The sequence below is a fragment of the Leptonotus elevatus genome, chromosome 14 (assembly GCF_054856555.1).
Source record: "Leptonotus elevatus isolate MCC_2025b chromosome 14, RoL_Lele_1.0, whole genome shotgun sequence".
NCBI lineage: Eukaryota > Metazoa > Chordata > Actinopteri > Syngnathiformes > Syngnathidae > Leptonotus > Leptonotus elevatus.
Window position 1 is genome coordinate 2,902,134 of NC_141252.1, and position 15,096 is coordinate 2,917,229.

A 15,096-nucleotide genomic window follows, 5' to 3' on the forward strand; every position below is an offset into this window, starting at 1 on the left:
TGTCTTGTTTTTTTTTTTTTTTGTGCGCCTCTACTCATCAGAAGGATATCAACTCAACGTTTTGTTGCTTGGTGATATGAGTTGCAGGGGCTGAATTTTCGATGAGATATGACATGCACCCCTGAAAATGGCCTCTCGGAACCTAATTTGTCTTTTCAAAGCATGGCTTGCTTGATTTTTTTTTTTTTTTTATGATGAGCATGCCTACCAAATTTCGTGTTGCTAAGTGAAGCAAACCTCGGAGTCTGAATTGTCAAACAGCCAAAATGTTGGACCCCCGAAAATGGGCAAAATGACCCTCGAGTAGCTACTCTGGACTAAAATTGTGTTCCCAAGCATGGCTTCTTGATGCTTTTTTTTTTTTTTGCGGCTCCACTCATAGACATGCGTATTGAAATGGCTCCTCTTAGAGGGGTTTAAAAGAAAATTGTTGCCCACCCTTTTCTTTTACAACAAAAAAAGCAGAGCAGCCAACCAGGAGACCGTCCACCTGTTTACATATGCAGGCCTCTCAGACAGATGTTGAATAATTCATCCCCGCGGGCGGACGACATGCGGCTCTATTTGGGTTACGCTTCTGCTATGTGTGTGCGCCTTTATCCAAAAAAATCCTCGGCTACTTTTCAAGAAGTAGGGCACAAAGTAGGCACAATACCAGCGGCATTTTGCTTTTTATGATCTTCTTAGCGGGCGCGTTCTCCATATCGCTAAGAGGTTTCATTCCACAATTGGAGGGAAAATTGTGGTCGATCACCTCCGATGACATTTCAATGCAGAAACATGCACTCGTATATATTGTAGTTGTCCTAAAAGCAAGGTTATCATAAGTCATGAAAACTGAAAAAAAAAATCCTCTTTAGTTTTCATTTTTGTGAAAATGTCCTTAGTTTTCGTCTTTAAATTTATTCATGAGCTTTGGGGTTCATTTTGAATTTATTTTGGGATCGCTGTAAATCCATACAGGATGGTCAAACAGTTGTTTCAGAATTAGACATAGTTTATACTTTATTACACAATACCAAGTGGCCTTTTTTCTTTTTAAATATTGCACTCAACAAATGACTTAAAAAAGAAAAAAAAGAAAAGTGAATTAAAAAAAAACAAAAATCAAAATAAAATAAAACTTAATATAATTTTTGAAAAATCACAATTTATTTATTAACCCTGCCTAAGACACAATGTAACTAACTAGCTGTAGTGAATGTTTTTCTGTAGTAAAATATTTTCTAAATAATTTGTCAGAACCCTTAAATGGCTTTTTATTTATTTTTACTCCCATTTGGTAACAAAAACATGGAATACATTTAAAATCTACTTTTTGGGCGTAGATAAAGCACTATATAAAATCAGTCCATTTGCCATTGATGACTGCAGAAATGGCAGCAAGCTAATTGCTCTTTAAAAAAATATTTTTGGCAGTGTTTAATTATCAACGTTACCGTAACTGGGCTAATACTAACATTTTTTATTTTTGGGGTCAAGGAAGGCTTTTATTCAGCAATATTGTTTTTCCAGGTTGCTGATTAGCTGTAATGTAATGTTGAATGAAATGGATAAGATCTGCAAATGTTTTTTTCTAAAAACAAAACATCAAATTAAAATGAAAAGAGCAGTTGTTGGCTAAATTGTCCTTCGATTCTGGAATGAGCCATAAAAGTGATGTAGCGCTTGAAGCAGGGCCGTATATCACCTGACTGGCGACGAGGTGTTATGGTGAACTTCCCCCGCCCACCCCTGCTCGCTCAGTGTCTGCTGCTTTTACGGCGCCCCCGCGTTTTTACACCCGACTGCATGCGCCGCCCTTTTTGGGCCCCCGGTTGGACAGTGCGGGCCGGGCCGCGCTCCATCCATGCGTCAGGCGCCACCGCTCTCCCCTCGCCATCCATCTTCGCCTCAGCTTTCAAACAGGCTGAACTTTACGGGGAGTTTTAAGTGCGTCTTGGGAGTGGCGCCGGAGCACTGGACGGCTAAATCTTGCTCATTGGACACAGCATTACAGTATGTTTTTATAAAGGTGCACTATTATAGAATGCTAGTTTTCTTGTGCAAAAAGGTTGTTTTTTGGGGAGGAGGCTGGAACAGATTAATGGCGTTGCTGTTCATTTGAATGGAAAAGGATGATTTGAGATATGGGTGTCTTGGAGAAATCGGGCCCCGTAACTGTTCTTTCCTCAGGGTCTTAAACACTCACAGAAATATTTAAGATAATTTAAGATTGATGTCATATTTTTATATGACAAATTCTTATTTATTTTTTAAAAGATAATTTTAACACAAACCTACCACATAAACCTTATATGATACATATTTGTTCGTCGAAAAAGCCTAGTTATTTGAAATGCATAATCCTCAAGTTTATGTATTTAGTATTAATAAAGTATAATTACTCTAAATGCGTGTATTTATTGGAGATACTCAAAAGTATATTATATATTTGAATTGCATAATCAGGTTGTGTATACATGATAAATAGCATTTCGTCGCTGCTATGTGAAAAACACTTATGTCAAATTTTGATTTTTTTTTACATTATGTTTTTGGGATGAAAAAAAAAAGTAATTTTACTTTATCAATACTAAATACATAAACCTGAGGAATATGCATTTCAAATATAGGTTTTATCAGACTAATGAATAATATGTATCATATAAGGTTTATTTGGTAGGTTTGTGTTAAAATGATCTCAAATAAAGTCAATGGGAATTTATGTAAATAAATTACATAAATCTTAAACGTTTGGCTTAAATATTTCTGTGAGCGAATGCACTGCGCCCCTTCTTGCCAATCAAGTTATTCCGCGTCGTAGTTTCACCCTTTCCAGTACTAATAACCTCCATTTCTGGTTATGTGGTCGTCATCATTCATCACATTCCCTTATCCTTTCCAATCAAACTACATTTTTATGCGACTGCACCTAATGAACTGTCCCTGCGTGCAGTGTCGCCAGTCAGCCGTGAGGGGGCGTGACGCAGACGAGACGGGCGGGGGCGGGGGCGGGGGCGGGGGCGCGTATGTTGTGATGAAGGGAGCGAGCTCAGCGCGAGCCTCTCCCTTCCACACGCGCGGAGAGGGAGAGGTGGAAGGCTGCGCGGTGCGGGGAGCGCGTTTGGACGTCGTGGATTGTACGTGCGTGGGCAGGATGCTTGGAGTCGGGACGCACATTGGGTGGATGTATCTCAGCGTGCTTTTCCCCGCGTGCACCTGAACGCACCGCCCTCATTGCTGTTGTGGAGCTTGATTCAAAAAGAAAGAAAGAAAGAAAGAAAGAAAAAACATCCTTCGCTGCTTTTTTTTCCCCCGCGTGATGCTGGGAGAAAAGTTTGTGAGGAGACGTAGAAGAAGCCCCCCCTCAGCAAGACCAGCAGAAGACCCCCGTGTGAGTACCCCATGAGCACCGCGCACTTCTTCTTCTGCTGCTGCTCCTTCTTCCAGTGGCACTTTTCTCAGCGAGACCGTCTCAACTTTCCAGGATGACTTGAGTCGTCGTCGCTGAGGATCCAAAGGAGCAGCCGAGACGACAGAGGAAGAAAAAAAGCCCCCCCCCCCCTCGCCCTCCCCAAAAAAAAGCCTCAAGAAGAGAAAAGCAACCTTCATGATGGCAGTCAAGTGCGGAGCGATGGAGGTGCTGATCCTGACCGCGCTCTCGTGGATGTGCGTGTGGGCCGAGGAGAAGATCATCTTCGACAGGCACTCGGTCTACTGGAACAGCTCCAACCCCAAGTGAGTCCGCCGTTGGGCAGCGTGTGCGCATGCGCGGGCTTAATTGACGCTAATTAAGATGAACCTCAAGTTGCAATTTCTGATGCACTTTTCCCCACTTGTTTCCCCCCCCCCTCTCTCTTTTAAATCAAGAGTAAATAGTTTAAAGCATTTTGAGGATTTTTGCCCAATTTTACAGAATTTTGACAATAACAAAAAAAATGTAATGGAAAGTGTATGCAAATTAGGATGATCCTCAACACTTCACGAGGTGTGTTGCGTTAATTTATTGGAATCGTCAGTGCAGGCTAAGTGACATGACCCCTCCCCCTACTGTTTTTGATGCAGCAGTCGATGAGCATTGATCTGGGCTAAGGGATGGTAAAACCATCGGAAGGGCCCCAAGCATTTTGGGGGCCCCATTGTCAAGGCCAAAATACATCAAATTAGCAATTTAAGAAAACGTTTAAAAGACGAAACTTACCTTTATAAAAAATATATTTTTTGATAATGAATTGCAATTACAATTAATTAAATAAAAGTTCAAACCTATCAATTCTCATTATAAACCTTTCCAAAAAAATTATGAAAAACCTTTTTCTAGAATTTCGGAAATTTCATTGGTCTTTTTCTCCAACTGATGGATGTACGGTATATGTCTTGGTGAAGCAACATGTGGCTCATTGTGCAAGGTTATTTTGTTCTCTCTGATTGTTAATTGAATCGAGTTGGCTATTCTATTGAGTATGGCTGTGTTTTTTTGCAGTGATCTAAAGAAATATCGTGCCTTTTTGTTCCTTTAGGCTCACTGTGCTTGCATGCAAATTGACCGCAATTACTACTTTCCTGTTAGCCAGGGCGTTGTTACAGAAAGGGTGGGTTTCACTGAAAAATGGCGAAAATAGGTTTATTCATCACAAGCGTATCGCATTGTAGTTTTATCAGTGCGTAGTCCACCTAAGTGGTGGGCGTTTTTCCAAATGAAAACAACACTGGTTGCAACTGACAAGCGCTCGCGCGCACGCGCACTCGGAGTGAGCTTGCAGTTGCGTCTGTGACTTCATCACTTCTCCACTGAAGCCATCTCAAATATTTAACAGGCGAGGGGGAACATTTTCTTGCTTTCTTGCTCTCTGTCTCCCTCTCTCCCTCTTTTCCTCTCTCTGCACTTTTTTTTTCTCGTGCACACACACACACACACACACACACACACGAGTGCGCGTGCACATAACGCAAACATCAGCGGCTATGTTTAAGCTATATGCACGGTTGCCGGGGGCGATGTTATTCCGTCAGGGAATGGCGTTGCGGGGGGCTGGTGTGTGTGTGTGTGTTTGAGTGTGGGGGGTGTTAAAGTAGGAGAGAGGAGTGGGGGTGTGGGACATATCAAAAATGCATTGCAATGAATCAGGACTGTGACGTTGGTGAACTCGCTTCCCCCTTGTTTGGACCCGCTCCGTGTTCATTGAGGACATCCATCCCCATGCATTACACATACAGTACAAGGCTATTTGTACACATTGAAGCCACTTTATGGAACCCCCCACCCTCCCTCCCCCACATCTCAGCATCCTGTATCTCACACTCAGGTTGTTGTTGCTGTGCAGTGCTTGTGTTATTGGTCCATTAAAATGCTGTAAAGCCTGTGGAATACTTTATATTGGGGAAAATTAATGTGTTTAGAGAGGGGCTTTATTTTATTTTATTTTATTTTTTGCAGTAAGTGGCGTATTGTAAAAATTACATGATTTAAAAAAGGGGCTCAGAGAAAATTAAGGGAATTTTGCTTTTTTTTTTTTTTTTTTACAAAAAGTAATCGACAAAAAATGTCGACACATTTGTCCCACTTTTTTTTTTATCTGAGAGGAGAGAAGAAAAAAAAAATCTTAGTGTTTATCAGAGGGGGTGGGGAGGTAATCCATTTTTTTGCAGAATTTAAAATGACAGTAGAGTTCAAATTAAATAAAATGTCAAAAGTATGCAAAAACATATTTGTCTCATTGAAAACCCACAAAAAATGCTATTTTTAAACCCCAGATTTTAGGGGGGGGGAAAGTCAGAAGAAGAAAATGTTCGTACCATGCAAGGATAAAGTCATATTTTTACGGAATTTTACAGTAACCATTGCAAATGAAATAAAATGTCAGTTACACCAAACCCTTTTCCTTTTATATATCTCACATTTGTCTTAACAAAAAATAATAATTATCGCTAATTAGGATATCAGAACATACTATCAATAGTGTCCAAAGTTCAGCATCGGAGCCATTTTGGCTTATTATTTACTGGTTTTGGGGCGTTATGTAAACATTAAATGAACATGAAGGTTAAGGAAAGGCTAAGACCAAATTAAAAAAAATAATTTTTTTTTACATTTGTACATTACATTATATTGTGCTCAATGCTCACAAAGTAGTTAATCCACTTGTTGCATACACATGCATTAAAGCCAGTGAAATACTTGTGTTTATTTAGAGATCATGAGGAACATGCTCGTTGGCTGGCAGCAGGTGCGACAGAAGCTCTTTCAGCTGACCGGCCGCCTGTTCCTGCGCAATGTTGTCATCTGATTCAGACCCGACCCAAAACATTCAGCACTTTGGTGATTCAGCTTGGCCACTGTTCGACGGGATATTCTGAAGAGATTTAATTGAGAGATCCTGTTCCTGCACAGTAATGTCATCTCATTGAAATGATTCCAGGAACTTCGCTTTGTTCCGTTGCTATCCTTAATGCCTTGAAAATACCCGTTTCCTGGTTGAAACCTTCAAACGGTCCCTCTGATGCTGCGGAAAGCTCTCTGCGGACCACGGCTTGCGCTGTAAAATGTGACAACAAAAATGTCAGGAACAGCCTACTAGAACAGCTGGATTTTATTTGTGATTGATCGGAGGCGCTTGAAATTAACTCATTCACTGCCATTGACGGCTATAGACGTCAAACATTCATTTGAACTAAAAGTTTTTTCCCACTTTTGTTAACAAGAGTATGAAAACCTAGAAATTTTGTTTTATTGTACATTTAGAACAGATATAAAATTTGTGATTAATCGTGAGTTAACTTGTTAAGTCATGCGATTAATTACGATTACAAATTTTAATAATAATAATCTTTTCTTTTTTTTTTTAATAATAAAAATAACAACTAGTGAAGTCATGCCATTAATTACAATTAAAAAATTAATTGGCTGGCGCCCCTAATTTTTAATAATATTTTATTTTTCTTTAAAAAAAAAAAGAAAGAAAAGATTTTTAAAAAGTCTATAGTCGTCAATGACAGTTAATTCTGAACACGGCCCCATTTGTAAAAGGGTGTGCACACTTATGCAATCACATGGTCTCAATTGTTTATTTATTTATGCTCGCTAAAAGATGATTCTTTTTTAGTTCATTTGAGTTGTCGCAGGTTATAAGTCAAATAGTGGAAAAGCTTTTGCTTGGTCTCGCGAAAGCCTGGAAATTGAACAGGGGTGTGTAGACTTTTTATATCCGCTCGTTCAGCTTGTTGCACATGCAAAATAGTTCTGCTCAGATGACCAAACTCAAAGCACTTGGCAGGCTTTCGATCATTCGCACAATTCTGTCCATGCATTTCGCTGTTGTGATGTCATAAATGGAGGGTGGGGCGGGGAGTGGGGGGGGGGGGTTATGACATCGCATCGTAGCGCAACATCACACAGATGAGTCCTATAGAAGGATGCGGGAGCAAAGCGCACGTACACACTCGAGGCTGCAAGATGTAGGTCACACGTCCACACAAACACAACTACACACGCTGTCCATTCAGCTTCCATTTTTGTACCGGTACACACACACACACTACTTGAGTACCATAAACACACACACGCACACACACACTGGCCCATTTAAAAAAAAAATTAAAAAAAATCTTACAGGTTATGGGCCTTTGTTCAGCCTGAAGAGCTAATGTGCTCACAAAAATGGCTACTTTGACACACAAACACACGAACACACGCATGCGCCGGCTCATTGGTCCAGAAGGAGCATCTCGTCTAATCCCACACTTTCTCCTTCAACCCCCCCCCCCCCCCCTTCCGTCTTTGTTCCCCGCTGGCACTTCATCTCGACCGTCTTTGAGGAAGCGCGCCCGTCGTGCTGCGGGATGCAATCGATCCCCTTCACATACGCACACACACAATGGTAGCGCGTCACCTCGTTTCCTTGCGTGATGGTCAAGGTGGTTTTGTTTACTCCATTGCACCAGTACCGGGTGTTTATCGGCGGGCTGACCTTTGGCCTATTTGCTGTTTGCTATTTACAAATTCACTTATGGTACTGACATTATTTTCTGTGGAATCTATTCTTAGCAATTCGTTGTAAAACACATCAATTTGTGTTTTTTTGGCGCTCTTTCTATAAAACAATGCTTTGTTTGGATAATAGGAAAGTAGTAACTGGTGTCAAGGAAGTATGTTGGAAGTAGTAATATTGTTATGTCGCTATGCAGTGCTGAAAAGCTGAACTTGGGAAATTGGATGAATAGTTTCCAGGGTGTCGGAAATGAGCGGACATTTTGTAGTTGCACTGGTTTGAATCAGTTGAGAAATGTGGAAGAAGAGGATGAAATGTAAAATATCTCTTAAATTTGGGAATTTGATTGTCATTTTATTGCTTGATTTTACTGTAAGAAGTGTGACGTTAGTGGAATTAGAGGGATCGTTTTGGAGCTGCTCGGAATGATCTGTCGTTTTAAAAGTTGGACTGGTTAGTAGCAGTCAAACCATGTGGAAGGAGGACTTAAATATTTGAAATGATGCTTGAATTTGGGAATTTTACTGTAATTTTATTGTTTTAATTTACTGTAAAAAGTGTGGAAATGAAGGAATTTGATGCATAGTTTCCAAAATGTCTTGAATGATCTGTTATTTTGAAAGTGGCCTGGTTAGTTTCAGTTAGAACATTTAAAAGGAGGACTTAAATATTTAAAATGTTGCTTGAATTTGGGTTATTTTATTATAATTTTATTGTTTTTAATTTACTGTAAAAAGTGGGGGAAATGATTGAATTTGATGAATAGTTTCCAAAATGCCCTGAATGATCTGACGTTTAAAAGTTGGACTGGTTAGTATCAGTCAAAACATGTGGAAGGAGGACTTAAATATTTGAAATGATGCTTGAATTTGGGAATTTTATTGTAATATTATTGTTTTAATTTACTGTAAAAAGTGTGGAAATGAAGGAATTTGATGAATAGTTTCCAAAATGCCCTGAATTATCTGACATTTTGAAAGTGGACCGGTTTTTATCAGTTAAAACATGTAAAAGGAGCACTTAAATGTTTAAAATGTTGCTTGAATTTGGGATTTTATTTGTTTTAGTTTACTGTAAAAAGTGTGCAAATGACTGAATTGGATGAATAGTTCCAAAAATGTCTTGAATGATCTGACATTTTGAAAGTGGACTGGTTTTTATCAGTTAAATATTTGAAATGTTGCTTGAATTTGGGAATTTTATTGTAATTTTATTGTCTTAGACAGTTTACTGTAAAAAGTGTGGAAATGAGGGAAATGCGTAAGAGGGCAGATATATCAAATATCTCTTCAATTTGGGTTTTTTATTGTAGAATGTGTCAAATCGTTCGAATGTGCTCAGCAATTTGAATTTGGAATGTCATCGATGAGGCACGTCTTTATTGTATTTCTTATTCACTTGTACGGGACGTTTGAGAAATGTGGACGGAGAACAAATGTTTCTCTTCATCAGCGGTCACACAATTCTGACTTGCCTTCTGTTTATAGCACAGATCAGTGACAGAACCGCGACGCGTTCCGACTTCCTTGCGTATCCGGGTTGCGACCCCGCCCTTGCAACAGTCGTAAACCGAGGACGAGCAGCACTGAATCGAATCAACTTTTATGAAAGTCACTTGACTTTTTTTTAGTCTGCATTTAAAAGTCAGACCGGAGGCTTTTCCTCCCCCTCCGCCAACCCCCCCCCCCCCCCCCCGCCTCCCCTCATCACCCTCATCAGATTGTAGCGCCTCCCCCGAGAGACGAGTGCACAGACTGAAAAACGCCGTCATCATCAAATGTGCCCACAAGAGTCTGTTTAGTATGTTGGCAGCAATCTGTGACGCGATGTGAAATGTTTATTTAAACATGCCCCCTTTAACACCCCCCCCCCTTCCCCCCCACACCAAAAATGGGATTATTGATGGCGGGTGGTGAAAGATGCCGCAGTGCCACCTAATGAGTTGACGTGATGAAGTAAATGGGGAAAACAAAGCCAGTAGAAAGACGGATGAATATTCTCGACTGAATCTCATTCGTTGGCGTTCCTGCTCCGTTTTGCTTTTTTAGTACTTTGCTGAAGATGGCGACTTGTTGGTACTCAAACGTTTTGCATCCAGAGACAATTTCTAAGAAACCCCTCATAATCCGACCGCTTATTTCAACACAACTGCCTCAATGCCAAAAGTTATTTTCAAGAAAAAATTCGACGACGTTACGATGCTGTAAAAAAAAAAATTAGAATAATGTCATTCATGTGAATGAAGTCATTTAAAAGAAAATGTAAATGCATTCTACATTATTTTTTTGACCAATTCAAAAATATTCCAACTTCAGCGTGTTTAGCTCATTTCAGGTCATTCAGTATCTGTCACCATTTTTCATTTCACAATTTTTTCTTCGCCTCTCAGCCTTTTTTTCCCCCACAAACGTCATTGTCTCGTTTCAAAAATTTTTCCCGACCCTTAGGCTACAACTGGCAGACCGCTCCAGGGTTTTAGGGACCCCGGTTTGCAAACCCCCGGCTCTAATGGTGGGACTGCAGCGGGATAATAACACACAAGCAAGTGTCTGCCTGCCTCGGCCTCTCCAGAGACCGCAAGACAAACGCGAGATGGACTCGGAGGATTAGTGCCGATCGTATGAAAGACGCAAGTTGCGGCGGTGCACAACGGAAGCCAAACGAGGTGGAAATGAAGGGAAGATTACTGCGGCGAGAAAGCGCACGGTCGGACGGTCCCAGTAGGGGGGCGTCAAAGGCCGGGAAGAGCGGCGAACGGGCGGCATGCCTTCTGCTGCTCGCAGGTCTGGAACGAGACATTTTGAAAGTCAAAGTCGGACTGCAGAAGACGAAAACGCGCCGTTGATGGGCGAGCGAAAACTCTTTTTTTCGTTCGTTTCAGAACGCTCGCTTATGAAATCATTTTGATAAATCTTTGTTTGGTGGCTGATTGTTGCCAGGTTTGATTGTTTTATACACATTTGAATGTACTCTAAATTTAGGCAACTTTCCAAAAAGTTGGAGGAAATCAGTAAATAACAACCCAATCTTTTGGGTTGCATAAACAACTTTGGGAGGTGGTTTTGAACAAAACAATACACTTTTTGTGGTTGTTTTGTGGGTTATTCAGTTACATGTATAACCCAAAACGTTTGATCAAATGAGTAATCCACAACGTTTTGGGTCAAATGAATAACCCACAAAACCACAAACCTTGTGTAGCTTTGTTCAAAACACAACCACCCCCCACCCCTAATTTTTTTTTGTGTTTTTTCAACCCAAAAATGGGTTTTTATAAATAACCCAAAACGTTAGGCCACATTAAGAATGTACACTAACCGAATTTAGAAAAAAAGGGGAAAAAAAGAGGTGGACCTGCTTCTTTGGTCAATTTGACCTCATTTATTGGTGCAAAATGAACCGTTGGGTCAAAAATAATCCAAATTGGGTCAAACGGGACTGAACGAATCGCCCACAAAACAACCCACAAATGTTTTGTTTTTTTGCAACTCAAAAAATTGGGTTGATTTGTTCTTTAACTTAACTCGTCATCGGATCCCACTTCTTAGGTTAAATAAACAACTGAAAAAGTTGAGTGAAGTTAAGTGTGTACGCGGCAAAATAGCTCAAATTGGGTCAAAAAGGAACCGACTTGCCTCCCATACATGAATGTCAAGTTGTAAACTCCCGCAATTTTCTTTCTTACACCTTCCATAATGTGTTTGAGTGCTGAGAATCAGCTGGTGTCCTGAAATATATCATTCCTCGTTAACTAGAACGATTGAACTGCGACTACGTTTACATGCAGGCAAGAACCCTTTTAAAACCCGAATATTGGCAATATTCGGGTTTTTTAAGGCCACGTGAACAAGCGCAATAACCCGGATATGCTCATATTCGGGTTGAAAAAAAAAAAAGAGTCAACAAACATGACGCTTGCAGCAAAGAAACTCACTTGTGAGCGAATGTCTTTAAGTAAACGTTTATTAAGTTAAAAGCGGACGTGACGACATTTACGTAATGACGTTGTCCGCGCGTCGCGGTCCAAACGGGTTATTCCAATCCAGCGCAAATGAGCATGTCAGCGGGATTGTTACCTCGGTCGTTTCAGAAACCGGAATTCTGACCGCAGCCCGAATATCGACCGCACGCAAACGTAGTCTTGTCAATTGTTACTCGTTCTTCCAAAACTATCCATGTTTCGATGAACATATTCACAATGGACACATTTTTTTTTTTAAACAACAGCGACTTGAAATTTCGTATCCGTCTTGTTCAGCCCGTCCCGCCGCTTTTCCCCGCTCATTTCCATAAAGCTTCATCAACAATTGTACACGCTCGTTGGCAAGCAAACTGGCCCCGAAAATGTTATTTCCCCGACTCCTGGCTCGCGTCGGTGGGCATGCAGCAATGGCGGCGCATGTGCGTGTGCCGTCAGCTTCTCATCTGCATCCAAAGGATCCCTGGCGCCCCCCCCCGCCCCCCCTCTACCCCCCTCCCAAACAGTTGGGAGTCAAACAAAAGAAAGCGAGTGAGCTATATTAAAAAAAAAAAAAAAAAGAGCAATGATGATGACATTTCCGAATGAACAATACTGAGCTCTTAAAAAAAAAAAAAAATAATAATAATAATAATAATAATAAAAAAAAATTAAAAAAAAGAGAAAAAAAAATAAATAAAAAGAAAAAAAAGAAAAAAAAAATAAGCGAGTGAGCCATTTGCATTGTAATCCATCAGATGAGGCGGGCGAGAAGTGCGCGACTCGGCGCCAGTCACGGCGACGCCCAAGATACCTCGGCGCGATCCGGAACAGGGCCGCGGTGAAACTCGTTTTATTCTATGCTAATGAGGATAATGAGGCGGGATCAACATATGTTCTGTCTTATCGCTCTCCGAGGTGTCCATATGTACAGTCGGCAACCTTCTGGTTGGCCGCTTGTGTAATTATGTCTTTTCTCCCCTCCGGCCGCCGTATTAATCCTCACCTCTGGTTTAATCCCGAGCTTAATCTAAACACCACTTGGAGGCTTTTTTATTTTTTATTTTTTATTTTTTTTTACTACTATCAGTCATAGCAGCAGTCATCCTATTGTTAGTGCCGTTATTACATAAGCATATCATATTAATACGACAACACAAATCCCTAAAGTTGGGCTGGATTTTTTTTTTAATGCAAAGCTCACGATACACAATCGTCAAAGCTAATAATGAGCACAATCTGGTAATTATTTGTTCTTCTTTCTTCTCATTGTTTGATTTAGTTTTTGTCTGTTTTCAGGACAAAGCCGCATTTTGGTTGGGCGGACCAAAATTGTTAAATGCCTGATCTTCTATCTTTGTTAAGAAAAAACAACTAGGTATCGGTTCGGTATCAGTATCGGCCCATACTGCAAAACTGGGTATCGGAATCGGTATCGGGGGTCCAAAAAACAGTATTGGAACAACAATGAATTTTTTAGGCCAATGGTGATACTAATTTTTGGCAGAAAAAAAATACAGCGATTAATCGGCTATAGACGTCAAAAATTCTATTAGTTTAACATATTTTTTTCCACTTTTGTTAAGAGTGTGAAAACCTAGATTTTTTTATTGTACATTTAGAACAGATATAAAATTTGTGATTAATCATGAGTTCACTAGTAAAGTCATGCGATTAATTACAATTAAAAATTGTAATAGCCTGACGTCCCTAATTTTAATAATCTTTTCTTTCTTTTTTTAAATCGCGTCAGACAAGTATTTTTTTTTAATTGTAATTAATCACATGACAAATTTTATATCTGTTCTGAATGTTCAGTATTTTTTTTTAGGTTCTCATACTCTTATTAACAAAAGTGGAAAAAGTGGAAAACTAGTAGAAATAGTTGAAATACATTTTTGACGTCTATAGCCGTCAATGGCAGTGAATGAGTTAATATAAAAATAGGTTGCAGGCATGCTGTCCCAGATTAAAATAAAATTGAGTAAAAATATATTGGCCCGTGTAATCTGGTGTTTGACAATCTTGTTGGGAAGAAGCAAAATCGGGACATAACAGCTCGATTTTCTGTGTGTCAAAAGAGATCCTAACGTCACGTGACTTTCTCTGAACACGCCCCCACAACAGGAAGTTATTGGCTCAGCGTTAATGGGCTACAATGGAGTTTGAAAACTAGCGTTTATCCGTCAACTTTCCGGCCAAGAGCATTAACAGTCACTTTGATGAAAAGGACATGAGAAACATGTGCCATGTGGACATGTTGGATTGCCGATGAAGTGTCAGGACTTTTTGTTTTATTTTTTTTCTACTTGGTGGCGCTGGCAACGTGGAATTACCTACCCCCTTCTGTCGCCGGTGATTGCTTTCAAATCTGATCATACAAAGGCTTTACAAGTTTGTACAACCCGGATTTATTTCCACTTTATGTGTGGTCAAAATTAGAGGTGCTCTGATCAGTGTTTGACGCTGCCGATACCGATAGATTTGAACAATGCATGTTGAGGGGCGGGACATTTAACTCGTTCACTGCCATTGACGACTTTAGACGTCAAAAATTAATTTGAACTATTTCTGTTAGTTTAACATTTTTTCCACTTTTTACAAGAGTATGAAAACCTAGAAAAAAAAGTTGTTATGGTACATTTAGGACATATATAAAATTTGGGATTAATCGTGAGTTAACTATTGAAGTAATGTGATTAATTACAATTAAAAAATGTAATTTTAAATTTTTCTTTTTTTAAATAATCTTTTTTCAAAAAACAAATTTTTAATAATCTTTTCTTTTCGTTTTTAAAATGATATTTTTTTCAAAAAAAGAACAGATTATTAGAAATTAGGTCATCAGGCGATTACATTTTTTTAATTGTAATTAATCGCATGACTTCAATAGTTAACTCATGATTAATCACAAATTTTATATCTGGTCTAAATGTACAATATTTGTTTTCTTACTCTTGTTAAAAAGTGTTAAACGAATAGAAATGGTTAAAAATAATTTTTGACGTCTATAGCCGTCAATGGCAGTGAATGAGTTAAGAAAAAATGTGTGAGGAATGCGCGATGTTTAAAACTCATGTCGGGCCAAGCATTCTCAGAACCTGGCTGCTATTCCCGAGTGTCTTTCCTCCCCTGACGCATCGCGCATTCCCTTTGATGAATATCGAG

At 39.7% G+C, this 15,096-nt stretch overlaps 1 protein-coding gene across 2 annotated transcripts in view; it reads left to right on the top strand.

Annotated features, from left to right (window-relative positions):
* The first annotated feature begins 2,968 nt into the window (after window positions 1–2,968).
* The window catches only part of efna2a (ephrin-A2a), a 70,574-nt gene continuing 58,446 nt past the window's right edge, over window positions 2,969–15,096 (top strand). The window contains exons 1-2 of one of the 2 annotated variants that reach the window (XM_086095488.1): window positions 2,969–3,376; window positions 3,470–3,720. In XM_086095488.1, the coding sequence (XP_085951614.1) occupies window positions 3,593–3,720 (128 nt within the window). In that variant the 5' untranslated portion in view covers window positions 2,969–3,376; window positions 3,470–3,592. Of the gene's footprint in view, window positions 3,721–15,096 lie in introns of both variants that reach the window. The other variant, XM_086095487.1, reaches the window with a different exon arrangement.